The sequence below is a fragment of the Vanacampus margaritifer genome, chromosome 11, assembly GCF_051991255.1.
Source record: "Vanacampus margaritifer isolate UIUO_Vmar chromosome 11, RoL_Vmar_1.0, whole genome shotgun sequence".
Taxonomy (NCBI): Eukaryota; Metazoa; Chordata; class Actinopteri; order Syngnathiformes; family Syngnathidae; genus Vanacampus; species Vanacampus margaritifer.
In genome coordinates, this window is record NC_135442.1 from 20,044,517 (window position 1) to 20,064,580 (window position 20,064).

The 20,064-nt window shown below is 45.1% G+C and overlaps 1 protein-coding gene across 5 annotated transcripts; it reads right to left on the reverse strand.

Moving 5' to 3' along the window:
* Positions 1-1,448: 1,448 nt before the first annotated feature.
* Positions 1,449-19,168, reverse strand: snapc4 (small nuclear RNA activating complex, polypeptide 4). 5 transcript variants are annotated; one of them, XM_077580652.1, is made up of 22 exons: positions 18,902-19,168; positions 14,584-14,694; positions 14,369-14,409; positions 10,308-10,404; positions 10,164-10,234; positions 9,960-10,076; positions 9,582-9,722; positions 9,414-9,498; positions 9,246-9,327; positions 8,302-8,409; positions 6,623-6,695; positions 6,370-6,534; positions 6,139-6,289; positions 5,955-6,061; positions 5,766-5,860; positions 4,530-4,624; positions 4,345-4,457; positions 3,177-4,262; positions 2,742-3,095; positions 2,120-2,579; positions 1,841-2,046; positions 1,449-1,757 (listed from the first exon to the last, which is right to left on the reverse strand). In XM_077580652.1, exons 2-22 carry the CDS (start codon positions 14,690-14,692, stop codon positions 1,650-1,652), a joined length of 3,864 nt encoding a protein of 1,287 aa, XP_077436778.1. In that variant the 5' UTR covers positions 14,693-14,694; positions 18,902-19,168; the 3' UTR covers positions 1,449-1,649. The 5 variants fall into 5 exon arrangements, with proteins under 5 accessions (XP_077436778.1, XP_077436777.1, XP_077436776.1 ...); XM_077580651.1 differs by having other exon boundaries at positions 6,139-6,259; positions 8,302-8,448; XM_077580650.1 differs by having other exon boundaries at positions 2,120-2,576; positions 8,302-8,448.
* Positions 19,169-20,064: the final 896 nt, after the last annotated feature.

A 20,064-nucleotide genomic window follows, 5' to 3' on the forward strand; every position in this document is an offset into this window, starting at 1 on the left:
TTGTTTTGTTTTTTGCTGTGGTAAGTTTGGCGATGTTTTTCATAGGGGTATTCAACACTTTTTCATGGTTTCACCAGTCCGGCACTCTTGGGAATAGATTTTCCTCGGTGTGGCCCCTGAGCTAAAATTAGTTTGACACCCCTGCATTAGGATGTAATCAGACCAGAAAAGTCCTTTAGTCCGCTAGTTTGGTCCGGACCAAAAGCGGACTTTATTTTTTTCGTTTGGTGTGGTTCATATTCACACTGTGCTTTTTACAAGTGGACGATATTGCATAATCATCACCACAACATGCTGACAACACCGTGGCTAAACAGAATACGGATGATTATGAGTGAATCTAGCACAATATTTACTACAGGGCAATATTCCCCCTGTGATGCTTTACTACGGTGGCTTGTTAAGCCCAAGAAGGTGCATATGTCCTGCAGTTGGAGCGGATCGGCCGTGGTTTGTATTCAGACTGCGAAGCGAACCGCACCGAGTGCGTTTGGAAGCAGACCGAGACCACCTCAAAAAGTGGGTCTCTGTCCGCTTGTTTGTTCCGCACCAGGATTCGTTCGTGTGTATTCAGACTTGCACAACAGGTCCGGATCAGCATGGGAAACAAACTCTGGTCCGTTTAAAGCGGAACAAACTGAATACACACTTAGACTGTCCCAGTCAAGTGGTCACCATGCAGTCATTGCAGTGGGTTGTAGCGGTTTGGCTGGATCCGTCTGCTTCAAGCTAAACAAGACTGCGTCCAACCCAAAACACGGCCAACTTAATTATTGTGTAGGTACTGATACGCCTCAGAGTGTTTGAGATTGCTCATTGCCTCACCGTCTGAGATAACAGCGTTGAGAAAGTAGCTGAATATGCAACTGTATGTCGTTGCTGGCCACTTTTTGACGTCATCCTCTTAACCCTCTATAAGAATGGAGTGGGGTTGTAATATTTTCCGTTAGATGCGACAACTGGTGGGCCCAAATTGTAAAAGTTTTTAACTGTCATTGAAAGTTGACTCGCGCAAACCGTTACCGTGTAAACAAAACCCAGTTGCGGTTCAAACCAGAAGTTACACTCATAATTCACGCAAAGGGCTCATGGTGTATAGGAATTCTCACTGAAGCGCTGTATTTACAGTATGGTATCAGAAAGGAAAGTAGTACAGGTATCGAATAGCAGACACACACAAGGAGCTGAATGGCACAATTTCTGCACAGCAAAAGAAAGCTAATATACTGTAATACATTGGTCACATACTAACAGGTCGCACTAAGATTTATCAGTGTCAGCGAAAATTCATTTGTGGAAGCCTGCCAAAATCAGTTTGTGTGGTAAATACTATTATGTCTTAATTTGCGGATGCCGGAAAAAAAAAAATAATAAAATGTGCAAAATACCTTCCGATGCGATATAAGCCAAGTAGATTGTTGCAAAGACTATTTAAAACTGACATCAAATTTATTTAAAAACCTTTATTAACAACAGCTCAGATGAACAAATAATTGCAAAATAAACTTTATTAACAAGGCAGATGAAAAAATAATTTCAGAATGACAAAAACGGGCGTTCCTGAACTCACCTTTGTGATGCGTTCAGGCACACGCGTAAACAAGAAACACACCATTAAATTAAAAAAACAAACAAACATATAAAGATTCTCATTGGTTGCTAACAGTGTCACTGGAGTGTGGCTGGGCGGGGCCAATGGTGCCGATTCCTGAGAAGTGATTGGCTGGAGCTCCTGAGCCGTCACACGCAAACTTTCTCTGTGTGTCACACGTGCACAAACACAGTTTGCAATCTCATAACACACACACGCGCGTGTGCAAACGTGTGTGTCTCAACTCACGTGTACATTGACCTTATGTGTCTTTTCTTTCTTCTTCACTTTCTTGTTGTCACATGGAGGCGTGCATGAAGACGTTGCCGCAGCAACAGGCCGCATGGTGGCCAGGAGGGCAGGGAGGGCAAACGTGGACAGGAATCGAGCCTTCAGCAGCACGTACGACGGATTGGAGCCCAAACGTTTCTTCACCAAAGCCCGCAGCATACACTCTACGCCAACATCAAGGAAAACGACATCATACACATTGTGAATGTGTGTTTGTGTGTGTGTTTGTGTGTGCACCTGTTTGGTCAGAGGGGGCGTCAGGCAGGAAATGGGGCATGGCCAGAAGTTGTGCAGCCTCGCCAGCGAGCTGAGTTTTGTTGGCGAGAATGGCGCCGAGCGCACTGAGGCTGCTGCTGCACGGTGGCAGGTAGGGCAGAGAAACACCCGCTTGAGGCACGGCCACGCCTCCTCGGCCACTCAGCCAATCACCGACCTCTGCCGGTGACCCCGGAAACACCAGGGAGGGGTCAACGTTCAGATCCGGCCTCTGCGACGACGCGGGGGAGGGACCACTGGCGGAGGGGAGGGGTCTGATGACTGCATGTAGCACGGGAGGAGGAGCTTGCGGTGGCTGGACACGCCCACTGGGAGGAGCAAACCACAATGGCACCTGGGTGGGCGAAGTCACCCGTGTGGCTCCATCCTCTTTGGGTTTGGGCTTGGGATGACTTTTTCTCCTCTTAGTGGCTGACGCCTGCTGACAAGCAATCACAATTGCAATAGCGCAGTCTGTGTGTGTGTGTGTGTTTGCAAGTTTGTATGTATGTACATACATGCATGTAAATCCTGACATTTTAATCAATCAAAAGTGAGAAACTGAAAAAAAAAAAAAAAGAAAGAAAAAGAATGAAAATCTGACCTGTAACTGGAGAGCCTTATGAGTCAACTTTCTGACTCGTTTCCCTGCATTGGTGACAACTCCGCCCCCAGAATCTTCTTCCCGTCCCCGCTTCTTCACCGTTGCCTGCGGTTTGGGGCTGAAGCGGGTGTAGTCATGGTCAGCAGTGACGGTGGAGGTGGTGGCCAAGGCGGATTTGACAGATGGGGAGCCGGGAGGGGTTGGAGCTTTAGGGGGCGTGGCCAATAGCAGGTGGGTGGGGGCAGCAGGCAGGGGCGGGGACACAAAGCACACAGAAAGAGGGGGAGTGGTCATCAGGCAGATCGGAGGATGAGCAGGGGTACGTGGGAGGAGGGGTGGAAGCCGGCGTGTCGTCTGTGGGGACAGGGGAGCATGTCAATCACCACGTGAATCAAAAGAAGTCAATCAATGGACATTGGAGAGAAAAAATCTGACCTGTGATTGGATTGGAAAGGGGAGCGGAGCTAGAGGCGGGGAGGTCAAAAAAGGGGGTGTGGTCAGAAGGTAGACTGAAGGAGGAGATTGCGGGAGGAGGTGAGCGGGCAAAACCTGCTGCATCGTCCGCCCCGGCTGTGTGTCTGGGGGGCGGGATTGGGAGGCGCTTAACATGGCTGCCACAGTTTTGGGGTTTTTGAAGCATGGGGGATTTCGTTGGGACTTCTGCAGGGAAGCCCGCTCGGGCATCCGTCCAGGTTTATGTGGCGGGCCCCTCCTTTGGGGTAGTCGTTGGAGCCTATGCAGGGGCGACATCCGCCTTTCCCGATCCCGCCTGAGGATGACGTCCTTGCAGCCCGAGATGTTCACCATCATGGCATGAAGGAGGAGCCTGAAGACAGGGGTGGAGCTCAGTGTCCCCGTCTTGTTCCCGAGGGTGTCAGCCAGTGTGGGTACGGCCCGACTGGGCATGAGCACGTTGCCCACCCACGGTAACACAGCCGTCTGCAACATGTAGTCCATCTCGGTATCGCTCACGTACCCCTTCTTGGGGCGATGGCGGAGGTCGCTGCACTTGCTGACCTGGTGACACAGGTGCAAATGCAGCTGCTTCTGTGACACCATCCACATGGCGCCATCCACGTGGCGCTCGTCCCTGCTCAGCACACGGGGCGGCGGGCCCAGCACTACAGAGTGGCCGAACTTGGCCACCACCGTGGACCGTACGGGCGCTGATTTTGACTGGGGGCAGTCCGGCGCCGGCTCCAGCGTTACCAGCTTCTCACTGGGGAAACTGAATTCTTGACTTTCATCCTTTGGAATCCACTCCTTCATGGGTGGAACTAGATAATTCTCCTCTTCGTTCTCCTCTACTTCCTCACCATCCCCCTCCAATGGCTCTTCTTCCTCTTCTTTTTCCTTCTCGTCATCAGTGTCCATGTACGGTATTTGATCCTCATCCTTGTCCTCCTGGCCGCTATCCTCCTCATTGACTGCACGCAGACGCCTCCTGATGTTTGCCTTCACCTTGGTTTTCTCGGTCCTGGTGGTCTTGCTGTCTTGGAATGTCTTTTGTCTTCTTTTATTCTGTTGGTGAAAAAACACATGCACCCCCCCAAAAAACATGAAGAAGGTTCCTTTGTATGTTGTGCTTATACTGAACGCTTACGTCTCTCTGTATCTTGAAAGGTATTTTTGCGTTTCTCATTAATTTTTTCCACTCTCGAAGACACTGGGCGTCATTACGGTTTGGAATTTCTGCCGCGATCTTCGCCCAGCGACCTGCCAACCATGTAACAAGTGTTAGCGACACTGGCTAACATGCAAATCAAGGCAAGAACGATTGAGACAGACCAACGCCATGTTTGTCCAGCAGCTGGATGAGTAGTTGGCGCTCGTGGTCATCAAAAGCTCCTTTCTTGGTTCCTTCCTTCAGGCAGTCTAAATATCTGTGGGACAAATGCGGCGTCAGTCACGTCAGTACCTTAAAGGTGAAAAAGTCAATTAAAAAAAGATTTCTTTACAATAATATGTTCCATGCGGCCCCACTAGTCTAAAAACGGTATTGTGATTAATCTGGCATCTGTGGAATATGATTCAAGCAGAAAAAAATCACCCATTTTTATCCCTCTCATGGGTGCGGCCATTTTGCCACTTCCTGTCGACTGAAAATTACATCACAGTGCCAAAGCGCTCAGTATGTGAAATCCACATGACCAAAACTCACTGAAATTGATAAAAACAAGTTAACATTAATCAGAATGCCATGTTGAGACTAATGGGGGCATACATGTCCGTGGGTTTTCACTGGCGGACTGACGACTGACGGAATAAGCGGAAACGTAAGCGATTTTCACAAACCCGAAAAGCAAATACTAGGGACATTTTGGAGATGAGAAGCAGGAAGGAGAAGTAATAGTACAAGAATGTATACGTTAGGTGTGAAAAGTTGTCCAATCTTTCTACTTGAATAAAATGTTGTGCTGTTGCCCTTGTGAATTATTTTTTTACTGATGGTCCTAAAATAGCTACTAGCATGAAATAACTAGTATTTTAAAAAAAAAAGTTTTTTTATGCTAGAGCATACAGAAGGCTTTCATACAGCTTCTGACATGAAAAGATCGCTTAAAGCAATGGTAGTTATGACAAAAAACGGCCAGCAGGTGGCAGCAGAGTATAAGAGATCAGCCAGGGCCATGTTGCAACAAGCTCTTTTTCCCAGTGTTTTCAACAGTTTTGTGAATAATGATGAAACTTAGCTATATTCTAATGCTAATTGCTGCACAACGGAACCAGGTAGAAATTTCCTGATGCAAAATCAGTCAAAATTCAGTAAAAGAGCCGGGAGCGAAGGGGGTTGCTTCAGTGGAAATGGCCGGGAGTGAATGAGTTAAAATCATGATGACTGAGTGATGGACTTGGTCGGCCTGAGATAATGACGGACTGATGATGTCGGACTTCCAGGTCCGCTGCTGGCGAATGATGGAAGTTCATTGACGTACTAATATTACTGTAAAGAATATTTTTGATTTGACTTTGTCTTTCAGTTCCGTCATTGTGGTAAGTTTCGTCTGTCCCAATCCTCGTCACCTGTCCCTGCAGGCTCCGTCTGTGCGTCCTGGAACCTCCAAGCGGATTTTCCACCACATCTTCTCCCCGTGGCGTGCGACTGCTCTCAGCAGCAGCTGTGAAGACAGCAAAAAAGTGAGCAAACAAATAACTTCAACAAGTGGACTGGGCACGGACTTCAGAACCATATGATGTCACTAAGCAGCGTACCTGATCCTCCTCTTTGGACCAGGGTCCTTTCTTCAGCTGTGGGTCCAGAACTGAACTCCATCTGTAGATGAGCTGAGGTGTGTCTCGACCCTCCATGAAGTAGCTGACTGAGGAAAGGGAACATGGAGAAGTGTAGTCAGAGGCGCATCAAGTGCGATGTGGCACCACGGGTGTGCTTGCTTACTCTGCGTGTACGGTATAAAGTTCCCAATGCGCATCTTGTCAACCAACTGTGTGAGCTTCTCGTCCTCGGTGGGTGTCCAAGCACCGCGTTTAAGAGAGGACGAGATGAACCTCTGGAATGTCTGCAGGCACATGAAAGCGGTGCGGCCCGTCTGATAAAACAACGAAAGCGTGTCACCACACAACCTCAGCGTGATGCACCCGCGGTTTCCGAGGGATCCTCCCTGCTCACCCCCAACTCCTGAGCGATGAGGTCCCAGTTGGTCTCCTGGTTTCTGCTGCTGATTTCCTTGAGTCGCTGAACCTCATCGGCGCTCCAGCGGCTCTTGTTGATGGCAGGATGCAGGAAGTTCTGCCAGAAGAGACGAAGGTCGTCCGCCTCGCGATGGCCTTCAAACTGACACACAAGGTGTTGTTAACCACATGCTAATAAATTCAGAGGATGAGGTTAGCACTTAAAATATTTTTGACAGGTGCTCACATACGTCGATTTTGGCGATCTTGTGCCAGTCGTGGTCCTCGTACTGATCCCCAACTAGCGTATCCTCCTTTTTCACTCTAGCAATTCACAGCACACCTGTATCAGCAGCTAGCTAGCTGCACAAACACACACAGGGCTGGACTGGCCATCTGGCATATAAGGAAGATGCCCGATGGGCCAGCCTCTTTTGGAGCTGATGTAGTCCTTTTTAATTATTATTTTCCCACATTTTACTCATAGAGACTGGCCAAAAGGTGGAGAGGGACCAGTCTGTTAATCCATTTTGAATATAGATAGCAAACTGAAACATCATCAATAAACATCAAGGGCAGAACTACATGTACAAGTCAAAATGCCAGGGCCAGTTTTTTTTGTGCCAGTCCAGCCCTGAGCACACTCAAACAGGATGCTAATAACATGGCACATACTGTATAAACAAGTACAAAAGAACCTCGGTTTTCGATGACTTCCTTCGCCAAAATTTAGTTCCAGTTTTCTTACAACCCTTCGGTTTTCGTATAAAAAAAAAAAACATGACTCGGCCATGAATTTCCCAGAAATAATGCGCCATTTGCTCGTGACATTATTTGCGTGAGCATGATCCTGTGCGGTCATCCGAAGCATTTTGTGAATTGTGAAAAAATTATGCGATCGATGGCAAGGTGTAAAGTCAAGGCTTCAAAATAAAAGGACCATAGAAAGGGTGGTAAAATGGTGTTCACATACTGGTGTGCGGAGACACAGTGACCAACTAGTATGCACAATTACAGAGGTTGTGGGTTACAATCCGGGCTGCCACCTTCCTGTGAGGCGATTGAATGTTCTCCCAGTGCCTGTGTGTTTTCGCTGGTTACTTCGGTTTCCTCCCATATTCCATAAACATGCATGTGTGCTTGGTTGAACACTCTAAATTGTCCATAGATGTTATTACGAGTCAGTGCGAATGGTTGGTTGATCCTGCGTGACCTGTAATTGGCTGGCAACCAGATCAGGGTGTATCCCGCCTACCACCCGACAATACTTTTATTTTGAAGGATACAGGAAAAGGTCTCATAAACCGGTAAGAACTGATGTAAGTAACCGACGTACTGCCAGGCCATTAGTAGTGCCGTCTTCCAAGTGCAGAAAAGACGCGTGCGCGCCACAGGAAATCAGAGAAAACTGAAGTTTACAACTAATTTAGTGAACGATTCTTTAGCACCTGGCTGAGAAGTAAACGAGGTTTGTATTGTAGCAATGTTTCATTGCTTAACTAATGTTGCTATATTTCATGTTCATTGTGTAATTTACTGCATAGTAAAACATTACCGTTTTCGTCCACTGGAGTGTGCTAACGCTCCTTGGTAAATATTTAGCAATGCTATTGCTCAAGCTTCTGTTTTATTGACTAAGAATCTGTATTTCTTTATGGTTTATTTTTGTTTTAAGGTATTTATAAAGGCAACAGGCAAGGTTAAAATGTTTATTTACAATATAAATTGTACTCAAGAAATTGTCAAGGCTATAAAAGGGGGGCTACAATCTACACTTTCGCCTAGAAAACCAAATCACATAGGGCCGGCCCTGCTGGTGTACTTTTATTTTGAAGGCCTGACTTTTGAGAAATGGTTTTAATCAGACTTTCTTGAACAGATGAATCACGAAAACCGAGGTCCCACTGTAAACACAAATGCGACCTCATACTTGATGGTTTCGATGTCATTCTCCAGACTTTCAATGTGAACTTTCAGCTGCTGCTTGTCATCTTCCGATTTGTCTGATGAAGACAACTTCTGACTCAGGTAGTCTACCCTGGCGCACATCAAGAGGAAGGAAGATGATGTTGAAAGACTGGAATGAAGAGAATGAGAAGAGGAAGGAGGAGGAGAGGGAGAACAAGTAGAAGACAAAGAAGGAAAAGGACGAGAAAGAGGAGAAGGAGAACAAGAAGGAGAGGTAGAAAAAGCTGAACAAGGAGAATGAGGTGATAGAGAAATCTTCTTCTCTATCAAAAGACTGTTAAAAGACTAATGAGAAGAAGAAGGCGGGGGAGGAGGAGGAGACGATCAAGGAGAAGAAGAAAAAGGAGGAGGAGGAGGAGAAGAAGAAGGCCATGTTGAAAGACTAATGAAGAGAAGCAGAAGGGGGAGAGGGATGTGCAGGAGAAAAAAGATGAAGCAGGAGAAGTAGAAGACGGAGGAGGAAAAAAAGGAGAAGTGGGATAAAATGAAGGAGGAGAAGAAGAGGGGATGAGGAAGAGGAAGAAGAGGAGAAGAAGAAGGCTGAGAAGAAGGAGGAAGCAGAGAAGCAGAAGAAGCAAAAGCAGCAGCAGAAGAAGCAAAAGAAACAGAACAAGAAGGCGAAGAAGAAGAATGAGAATGAAAAAGAAGGAGAAGAAGTAGGCAAAGTTGAAAGACTAATGAAGAGAAGCAGAAGAGGGAGAAGTGTAGGAGAAAAAGGAGACGATGAAGAGGCAGAAGGAGAAGAAGTAGAAGAATGAGGTGGAGATGAAGTAGGAGAAGAATGAAGAGGAGGAAGAAGAGGGGAAGAAGGCAGCAGAAGAAGAAGCAGAAGAAAGAGAACAAGAAAAAGGCTAAGAAGAAGAAGAAGCAGGTGAAACAGAAGCAGAAGTGGAGGAATACTCCAACCTGGACAGCTTGGGCTGAATGAGTCTCTTCATACTGTCTCTGGACACCGAGTCAATCAGCAACATCTTCTGCCAACTCTCCCCTGAACACACGCGCACACAGAAGACAATGAAGCAGATGCAAAAAAGTGTGTTTTGACCACGGTGACCGTTCGATCGGTGTCCTCACATCGTTTGACCTTCATCTTGCTGTTGTCGAGGCAACCCTTCATCTTCATCATTTTCTCCTTCGTTTCGCAATTGGCTGGAGGACCCTTCGGACGAGAAAAACAGCGATGCGATCGGTGGAAAGGTCTCGTGGCTGACAGGTCACGTGACATTCAGGCCAAGACCTCACCAGTCCGGTGACTTTGTCCTTAAAGTACGGCTTCAAGAAGTGACCCAGGAATAAGGAAGAATGCTTGGGGTACGACGAGGAGGCGGACTCTTCTTTGGAAGCTTCTCTGATTGTCCCGGGCAGCTCAGACTCTGCCTCCCTCTACACACATGCACACACACACACACATGCAGATTTGTGCTGTATAATGACTACTGTGTGTGTGTATATTTCTACATTAGTTTACTTGTGTGTCAGTACATGCATGTTTATATGTGTCTATTATTGTGTACGTTAGCATTAAACAAGCTACATGTGTATGCGTGTGAGTGTATACTGTATACATGAGCACATGCGTGCGTGTGTGTGTCTGTGGCATGTAAGTGTATGCTTAGTGACCTGCTGTCGCTGGTTGTACAACAGAAGAGTTTCCAACTGCTTGAGCTTCTCTTCAAGGATCTGTTGGTACACCAAGTTCATCTGAAGACACGATTCCACGTCCTTGGACAGACCCAGCTAACGGCAACACATACACAAAGGTATTGGCTAGTTAGCATGTGGTTGAGCTGTCACATGTTCCAAAATGTTTGATTGTTCACTGACCTCACTTTCACTGTTGCTGCTCTCATCATCATCATCATCATCATCATCATCATCACCATCATCAGCAGCATCTAATAAACACACACATACAGTGACAGTGAGCGGACGCATGGTCACATGACAGGAAATGGAAGCAGTGGCTACCTGACACGATAATGGGGCTGTGCGGTCCCAGAAAGTTCTCCAAGTTGTGAATGTCCATCTCGATCTTTTGCCTCTCAGCCAGCAAACCTGCAGTTGACTGAACGTGAGTGCGCACACACACGCCATTAAAATTGTTAAGTGTTCTATTTACATTTGGACATTGCTATTCATCAAGTGAAATTCAATCGTTTCCTGCAACCGACAAATATATTCGTCAAGTACATTTTTCACTGGGTAGGCATGGAAGAGGGCTTTGACCAACTTGTCTGTGTTGCATGCATCACCACTAGGGTTGGACTGGCATGAAAAAAAATTAAAAAAATAAATCGGCCCCGGCATTTTGATTACGGCCTGCTGGGCCGGCCTGACTCCTTACTACCTGTGGCCACCATGTGGCTCAACCACTGAGGTTGACTGACTCATTTTACTGTCTATATTGTAAATGGATTAATGGGCTGCTCCCGCTAATTTGTGGGCCACTTTCTTGGAGTAAAACTGAGGAAAATAGTAATTAAATTAAATCCTCACCAAAAGACTCCGGGCCACCGGGCATCTGCCCTGTATGCCAGAAGGTCAGTCCAGCCCGGATTACAGCACATTAAAAAAATGGTGCTGCTACCTGGCAAAACTCTAGCTAATTAGCAGTTAGCCTCCAATTTGTTTTGTTTACTAACTTAATATACTGTAATAAATAAAATAATAAAGTATAAAAAGTGACCAAGTAAGCCAAGTATTTCCACTGAGAGGAGGATCGTTTTTTTCAGATGCAATTTTTGAAGTTTCATTTGCCTCATCAGCTAGTGTGCCGCTGTCGGTACCAGATGTGATCGGGCTGCCAGATTGTCTCGGGGTCGCCTACCGATGACAATCCTACAGGATTGACTGGAAATTGTCCGTTTACAATTGTTAAATAAAGTTAAATGAAAAAAAATCAGGTTTATGTCAAAACAGTAAATATTAAAGATGTAATTTAAACAACAAAATGTGTGGCTTGAAATTGTAAAAACGAGAATATAAAAGCAGGATACATTAAGATTAAAGAAATAAAAAAAATAGATTGAAGCGCGTTAATGCTTGCGTTAATGGCAGCCCGATCACATCTGGTACTGACACCAGACAAGCAATTGGCTCTGTGGTGGGCTGGACGCCGGGGCGTCTCGGGCGTGTGCTCCCGATTTCCCCAGTGGTGGAGAATGACCTGCAGCACAAGGCCGGCCTGCGGGAGGCCTGTGATGGTGTGTGGCGGCTACCAATCGGTCAGTGCGGTGGTGTTTGCTGGCCGAAGGAGGGAAATGTGGAGCGCCATTGTTGGGCCATTAAAGCAACACTAAAGAACTTTCAGTTTATGTTGATTATAGCGGCACCATATGGAAAAAAGTGGTATTGTTATGTCTGAAGGAAGACCACATTTCCTATGAGGACAAGCGCATTGCGCCGTTTTTTTTTAAAGCTCACGCCAGTGAGTGAAATCTGGGCCAGTGTTGAGCCTTGACTGTCTTTTATCTGGGTAGCTTCCCTTTTCTTTTTTTGTCTCCTCAGACAAAACTTTTCAGTTGGTTTGCAGCTTCTGCCGGGAAAGCAGTAATCGTGCCTCGACATTCAAATTGGCTTCCGTCTTTGTAACGAATGAGAAAAGGGGGAAGTGACGTATGCCATAAAGCATTCAGCACATTTGTTTGTTTTTTTTGTGTGGCAGTGTTCCTACCACCATCCTTCTCAAAGTTTCTTAGTGCCAGTAAAAATGATACATGGCAAAGGTACCAGTCGACTAGTTTTAAGTCAATGTTTCATCAGAAGAGTTATGAAAATATTTTATTAAGGTTGAAAGGTTCCTTAGTGCTACTTTAATGAAATACATTAATAAGTACCGTTCCAATATGACTAATGTTCATTGGGAAGCGTGCGCACGGCTTGCTATCCGTAACTCCTGTCCGCACTACATCCCTGGCTGATTCCATTCAGTGCAAGTCATCAGAGTAAAATAGAGACAAAAAATGTGCATTAGTTGTATTGTGCAATATGGGTTCAAACAGTTATGCAAAGTACACCATTATATATTGTACATATAAAGAACTGTCAGTATATTTATAAAGGAATACATGTTGTAGGTAGATCATTTTGGCTCGCATACTGGAAACTTGGGCACAACTTTTACACTGTACAAACGTCAAAGTACAGTATAACAGTCTTATACTGCCCCCAGGTGGCCAAAATGGGCAGCAGCACAATGCTCATTGAAGTTAACTCTTTGACTGCCAGACGTTTTCAAAAACGGGTTGTCGCCAGTGCCAGCCGATTTAAGCATTTTGAGTGATCTTTCAAGGTCCACAGAAAATGTTGTGTTTGGACTATGGAAACACACATCCTACCAAATGAAAGATTGGACTCCCATCTTTCATCAGAAAAAAAAAGTTTGTTTTCTACCTTATTCCGTTCTTCAGTAATCAACAATAGAAAATGGTTACTTTCACCGAAATTCTCTGTTTTGAAACAAAAAACGGAGAAAAAGAGCTTTTTGTGAAACGATGTTATTTCATGCACTCTAGTGAATTGTACACTTCTTTTTGTCCATGAATGATGCCACAAACACCTAAATAGTGCTTTACTTCTGTAAAACACTTTCACCAACAATGAAAAAGTGTTTTTTGATTGCAAAATGCGTTTATTTCCATTCAACAGTGTAACAATTTGACAAAACAATTTCGCAAACTATTTACAAATGTGTGCAACTGTGGTACTACTTACAATTATGTGGATGTTTCAAATACAGTTTTTCTTTTTGTAACGCTCTCCTGCGTACAAGGAGACGCCAGGACTCGCACACTTTACTTTCACTTTCGCATTGGTCCGTTTTGTGTGCAAACGTTACACTTTCTTGACGGCCTTTTTTTCCGGGGAATAAAAAGCAAGTAGCAGACTGTACACACTCCTCCGATGAATATGCATTGGACTCGGGGCACTTTTCGTCGTCCGATTGAACGTCCACCGGAGCGTGCTTGGTCTCGCTCCGCGTTACGACACCGTCATAGCCGCCGCGTCAGCGGTTCCATTTTCGCCGTCAAGCTCGGATTCACCTTCATCATCATCGATGATGACCATCGTCGTCATCAATGTACTCTTTTAGCGTTGGTCGATGCCTTTTGTCTTGCAAGTGTAGAGCTGCTTGCAAACGCTCGCCATTGCCCGTTCCCTCCTCCTTCTAGCTCCATCTAACGTCTTCTACTGCCGCGTCAATGCTTTCCAACCACGGAGTCACCATCATCTTCATCATCGATGATGATCATCGTCGTCAACAATGTGCTCTTTTAGCGATGCTTTTGGTCTTTGAAAAAAACGGCTCTGGCGTGAGCTCCTCGCGACCGGCCGCCATTTTTCCTTTGTTTTCCATTCTGATCTCCTGCTGGACGCTCTAGCTCCGCCTCTACTGACGCCCACCCGATCTTGTCAAAAGAGAGTCATCGCTGCCCTCTAGGGGCCAAAAATAGTCATTAGGCTCACGAGACCTGCTTAAAACTTTCAGGACAGCTCCGCAAGCCTTCCCAGCACCCGTTTAAAAAAAAAAAAAAAAAAAAAGGAAGAACGTCTTTGGCGCTCCTCCGTAGGTTTTTGCAGAACGTCATTTAACGTCTTTGGCAGTAAAAGAGTTCATGAGAAACAAAGTGTTAAATTTGTTTGAATTTTATCTATTTTTGACAATACTGTGTATTTTGATAAAGAACAATATAATGGAGGGCCATCTTTCCATTAAAAAAAATACATTTACAATACTTTTTAAAATTGGGATGGGAGGGTCTTAGGCTGGAATGGATTAATGGCATTTCCATTATTTCGATAGAGAAAGATGATTTGAGATATAAGTGATGAGTTACGGACATGGTCACAGAACAAATTAAACTCGTATCTCAAGGAACCACTGTACACAGGATGGGCTCATCTAATCTCAAGCAAAAACGGGTGAGTTTTTTCAGGCATGGTGTAGCCAACATGAAATCCACAAACATGTAGAAAAAATGAAGCTGCGTGTTTGCACACGTGTCTGCATGTACATGTGCGCATATTACCTGCCCTGACTCCTGGTCCATGTCCACACTGGACTCATCATCTAATAGAGAGAAAAGAGGTTAACATCACAAGATGGCCGACACAATTGATCATGGCATGATATGTCTGTTAGCATCACCAAACAAGAAGTCACACACACACTTCCTGTTTGCAACTTAGCTCGTTTCCAATTGGCAGAAATATACAAATCGATCAAAAGCGTAAAGATTACTACCTGTGTCATCGCTGCTGACTTGTTGCAGTTCACTGATGCTGGTACACAAACGTCTTTCTAAAAGTTCCACCTGCTGTTGGATCTTCTCTCTCTGTTCGCACAACGACATGACTACACACGCACAAGAAAAAAGTCTTAGTAGCCTAAAATAAATACACACTTGCATACAACTACACAAGCGTATAATACACAAGTAGCAACGTGACTATATTTCCCAAAAATGACATTCTGTAAGAATGCTAAATCTGGATGGATTGGACCTCAAACGCAGTACATGCAATTGCAATCATCACTAGAATTTGCAAACTGACAAGCACCGAATGAACAATTAATCGACAACAAATTGATTATGACTTTAATAAAAAAAAATATTGGATAATTGATTGATCATTGAGAGACTTTGTTCATCTTAAAATTATCCTAATCCTCTGAGTTACAGTAAATATTCTTCCATTTCTGCCGTCCTCTTTGACAGCACACTAATTATCTCCATTTTCAATCAAAACAATACATTTGTAAACATCTGTGTTTATAATGAAAGAACAATAATCAACATATTTGCCGATTTTCTATTATGGACCAAAAAAGTAAGTGAATAATCAATTCATGTTTGTGCATTTTTGCATTGTCAATTAGAAATAATCTCCTTTTTTTTTAAATAAATAAATGGAAATAAAACATAAAATGTATCTAGTTTATCCATTACCTGAAAAAAATTATTGACAGATTAATGAATTATTAAAATAATCCCAGCCAGAATGACAAGATCAACCAAAAATTACAGTTTGTCAAAATAGTGTACAGGAATTGGAAGGGCGGCGAGCCACTTCAACCTGAGAACAATGAGGTTTTTGAAAATTGGATGAAGCGTCTTGTGAAATTTAGTTTTTTAATTTAGTGTGTTGAGAAAAAAAAACTTGGGGAACAATTTCCCGTGAGATTGACTTCAAAATTGAGTAAAACTCTATAACTCTATTATTTCACAACATATCTCCTCAAGGGCAGCACGGTGGCTGACTGGTTAGCACGTCCGCCTCCCAGTGCAGAGGACGTGAGATCGAGTCCGGGCTTCGGCCTTCCTGGGTGGAGTTTGCATGTTCTCCCCGTGCTTGCGTGGGTTTTCACCGGGTACTCCGGTTTCCTCCCACATTCCAAAAAACATGCATGGCAGGTTAATTGAACACTCCAAATTGTCCCTAGGTGTGAATGTGAGTGTGGTTGTTCGTCTCTGTGTGCCCTGCGATTGGCTGGCAACCAGTTCAGGGTGTACCCCGCCTACTGCCCGAAGCCAGCTGGGATAGGCTCCAGCACCCCCGCGACCCTAGTGAGGAAAAGCGGCCAAGAAAATGGATGGATGGATGGATATCTCCTCAATGTTTTCCTTTCATCTGCTACATGGAAGCCATTCTCTGATTGGCTGACGACTTTTGAGTTTAAAATATCCACCAAACTTCACACAGACAAGAAGGCCGGAGCCCAAGCTCCAGTTTTTAACACACGACCTCTGAGCTTTGAGGCGGATGTGCTCAACCAGTTGACCACTGCACAGCCACGGCGTGGCTCAGTGGTAGTGTCGTTGTCTCCCAACCCAGAAGTTGTGAGTCCTCATATGTTTTTCACTCAGATTTTCAAATTGACAATTTCACACTATTTATTGACTGCATCTATCCATCCAAACATTTTAAATTTAAATGAAGAAATTAATACAGTAGGAAATACAAAGACTTATTTAATTGAAGTCATCAAATTAGTGTCAGTTGAGTCTGTCACCTTGGTTACCTTTGGTGTATTTGAATATGATAAGACTGTCAATGCGCAATTTTATTTGATAAACCTTATTATTTTTCTAGCAAAATTTTACATTCATAAGTCCAAATTTATGCGTAAGAAACCATCCCTCAGTGAGTTTTTTGTATCCATCCATCCATCCATCCATCCATCGATCATCTACCGCTTATCCGGGGTCGGGTTGCAGGGGCAGCAGCTTTAGCAGGGAAGCTCAGACTTCCCTCTCCCCAGTTACTTCAGCCAGCTCCTCCGACGGGATCCCAAGGCGTTCCCAGGCCAGCCGAGAGACATGGTCTCTCCAGCGTGTCCTGGGTCGTCCCCGGGGCCTCCCACCGGTGGGACATGCCCAGAACACCTCTCCAGGGAGGCGTCCAGGAGGCATCCGAACCAGATGTCCGAGCCACCTCAACTGGTTCCTCTCAACGCGGAGGAGTAACGGCTCAACACTGAGTCCCTCCCGGATGACCGAGCTTCTCACCCTATCGCTAAGGGCGAGCCCGGATACCCTGCAGAGGAAACTCTTTTCGGCCGCTTGTATCCGGGATCTTGTTCTTTCGGTCACGAACCACAGCTTGTGACCATAGGTGAGGGTAGGAACGTAGATCGACCGGTAAATCGAGAGCTTTGCCTTTCGGCTCAGCTTCTTCTTTACCACAATGGATTGATACATAGTCCGCATCGCTGCAGACGCTGCACCGATCCGCCTGTTGATCTCCTGCTCCAACCTACCCTCACTCGTGAACAAGACCCCAAGATACTTGAACTCCTCCACATGGGATAGGATCTCATCCCCGACCCGGAGAAGGCACTCAACCCTTTTCCGACTGAGGACCATGGTCTCGGATTTGGAGGTGCTGATCTTCATCCCAACCGCTTCACACTCGGCCGCGAACCGCTCAAGTGAGAGTTGGAGATCACGGCTTGAAGAAGCCAACAGCACTACATCATCTGCAAAAAGCAGAGATGCAATGTTGAGGCCACCAAACCGGACCACCTCAACGCCTTGACTGCGCTTAGAAATTCTGTCTATAAAAGTTATGAACAGAATCGGTCACAAAGGGCAACCTTGGCGGAGTCCAACCCTCACTGGAAACGAATTTGACTTACCGCAGGCAATGCGGACCAAACTCTGACATTAGTCGTACAGGGAGCGAACAGCCCCGTATCAGGGGGCTCGGTACCCTGTACTCCTGAAGCACTCACCACAGGACTCCCCGAGGGACACGGTCAAACGCCTTCTCCAAGTCCACAAAGCACATGTGGACTGGTTGGGCGAACTCCCATGCGCCCTCGAGGATCCTGCCAAGGGTGTAGAGCTGGTCCACTGCTCCACGGCAATGACGAAAACCACACTGATCCTCCTGAATCCGAGATTCGACTTCCCGACGGACCCTCCTCTCCAGCACCCCTGAATAGACCTTACCAGGGAGGCTGAGGAGTGTGATCCCACTATAGTTGGAACACAACCTCCGGTCCCCCTTCTTAAAAAGGGGGACCACCACCCCGGTCTGCCAATCCAGAGAGGAAGAGAGTCCAGCCCCTCTCGAGAGGATTGGTACCGGAACCCAAGTTGTGTGTGGAGGCGAGTCCGACTATATGTAGTCGGAACTTCTCAGCCTCGCACACCAGCTCGGGCTCCTTCCCTGCCAGAGAGGTGACATTCCATGTCCCCAGAGCTAGCTTCAGTAGCCGGGGGTCAGACCGCCAAGGTCACCGGTGGTGAGCCCATGTTGCCTTTTCGGGCTGTGCCCGGCCGGGCCCCATGGGTATAGTTCCGGCCACCAGACACTCGTCTTTGAGCCCCACCTCCAGGCCTGGCTCCAGAGGGGGGCCCGGTAACCCGCGTCCGGGCAAGGGAAACCACAATCATAAATTTAAATTCATCATAGGCGTCTTTTGAGCCATGCTTTGTCTGGTCCCTCACCTAGGATCTGTTTGCCATGGGTAACCCTACCAGGGGCATGAAGCCCCAGACAACATAACTCCTAGGCTCATTTGGACACGCAAACCCCTCCACCACGATAAGGTGATGACTCTCGTATCCCTGAAAAGTTATTTTTCATAATTATCTACTTCTATGTATTCAAAAGCTGTTAAATCATAATATTACTGTATACGTTTTCATTTATTTATGTGACTTTATCTTTTTTTCTTTTTGTTACATTGTTGATTTTATTTTGTTGAGCTTCTTTATATTTTTTAACCTCCCTGGCGAGTTCTGTGTTTGCATTGTATACAATGTTTCTAGTAATTTTTTTTCCCACATACTTTGTATATTGTTTAATGTTTATTGTTTGAATAAAGTTTATAAGAGGAAGAAAAAAAAGTCACCTTAATTACCTCATATATTAGCTATATTTAGGGTACAGCAAGTATCAGTATTCAGTGACACAGTATCAACACAGTGCGTCATTGTGTCAACACGCTTCATCGACCCATCACTGTGTGAGTGTAAATAGTATTTACTATTTAGACTGTAAAAAAAAGTAGTACAGTACATGCTTATTGTTTGGCGGGAAGTCTGACATACCTGTTCGTGCACTTTATACTAACTCCGACGTCGTTCAATCAACGTTGTGTTTGGCTTCGTATTTTAGCATATTACCCAGCAGGCTTTGCGTCAAAACAGCAAATACGACCACACGACTTGGTAGCCAGCACTGCGTCACAATCAACGTGCTCCGAGAAAGTTTAACAATGTCAAAGAATGTCACAAATTATAAAAGAATACCCGAAAACAGTTATACAGACACAAAAACAAGAGTGATTTCCACCGGTTGGGCTCCAAATGGCTTTCTGGTTCGTCACTTCTGGTGGCCCGCCTTTAACTTCCGGGTCTGTTTTTCGTCCCGAGGCTTTAATTTTTCTATTTAGGATGCTTTTGAGCAAATTGTGCTATTAGATGATTATATAAAACTAACAACATTTAAGACATTTTCATAAAGAAAAAATACCTGTGTCATATTAAAATAAATAGCATGACGTCATGAAAGAGGATCGTTCATCCGTCTTCCGTGCGGCTCAAAAAAGGACCAAATATGACGTCACGTTAATGTTAGTTGTTGGGACCACATATGACGTAACGTTAACGTTAGTTAGCTCGTTTGTCTATGTTCCCAGACTTCGACTGGCGACAAGCTACACGTGCGACCAGCCCATACTTTATTATGGTCCCGTCGGACATTGACTGGCCACCAATCACTTATTTGTTTATATGTGCCCTGAAACCGACAAACAATAATATGGTTTAATATTTTCATTAAAATTAACACATGAGCACTGACGAGACATGGAGGAAAAAGTTAACCCTTGGAATTAATAACTGGAAATTCTGCGGTGTGGTCTCAAAATCGGCCCAACAATCTTGCTGAACTGCAAGTTTTGTATAAAGGAATGCTCCAAAAATTTATTCTGATTGGCATTGTGCACATCTGATCAGTAACTACAGAAAACTGCCAAAAGAAGAGTACTTATTAAATGCAAGGTTTCACTTTTTACCCTTAGTCCTGTCAATGTTTGTTATGGTCTATAAAAATAGGAAAGAAAATGTTTAGGTATTCATTTAAGCAGAATCTGTTTTATTCTTGTAATTCTGACAAAGATCAAAAGACGACATAACATTCCCTATGCTTTTCCCTCCCACTGTATGTGTCCTGACATTAACTGGCGATCATTCCATTGTTTTGTCTATAT

Bases quoted from the DNA above. Each gene is read 5' to 3' on its own strand.
- snapc4 (XM_077580649.1), bottom strand. From the start codon at position 14,692: ATGTCGTTGTGCGAACAGAGAGAGAAGATCCAACAGCAGGTGGAACTT. The intron at 10,405-14,368 runs GTAATATGCGCA...ACTCACGTTCAG, and splicing joins TGGACCAGGAGTCAGGGCAG to TCAACTGCAGGTTTGCTGGC. The intron at 6,535-6,622 runs GTATGTGAGCAC...CTTGTGTGTCAG, and splicing joins ACAAGATCGCCAAAATCGAC to TTTGAAGGCCATCGCGAGGC.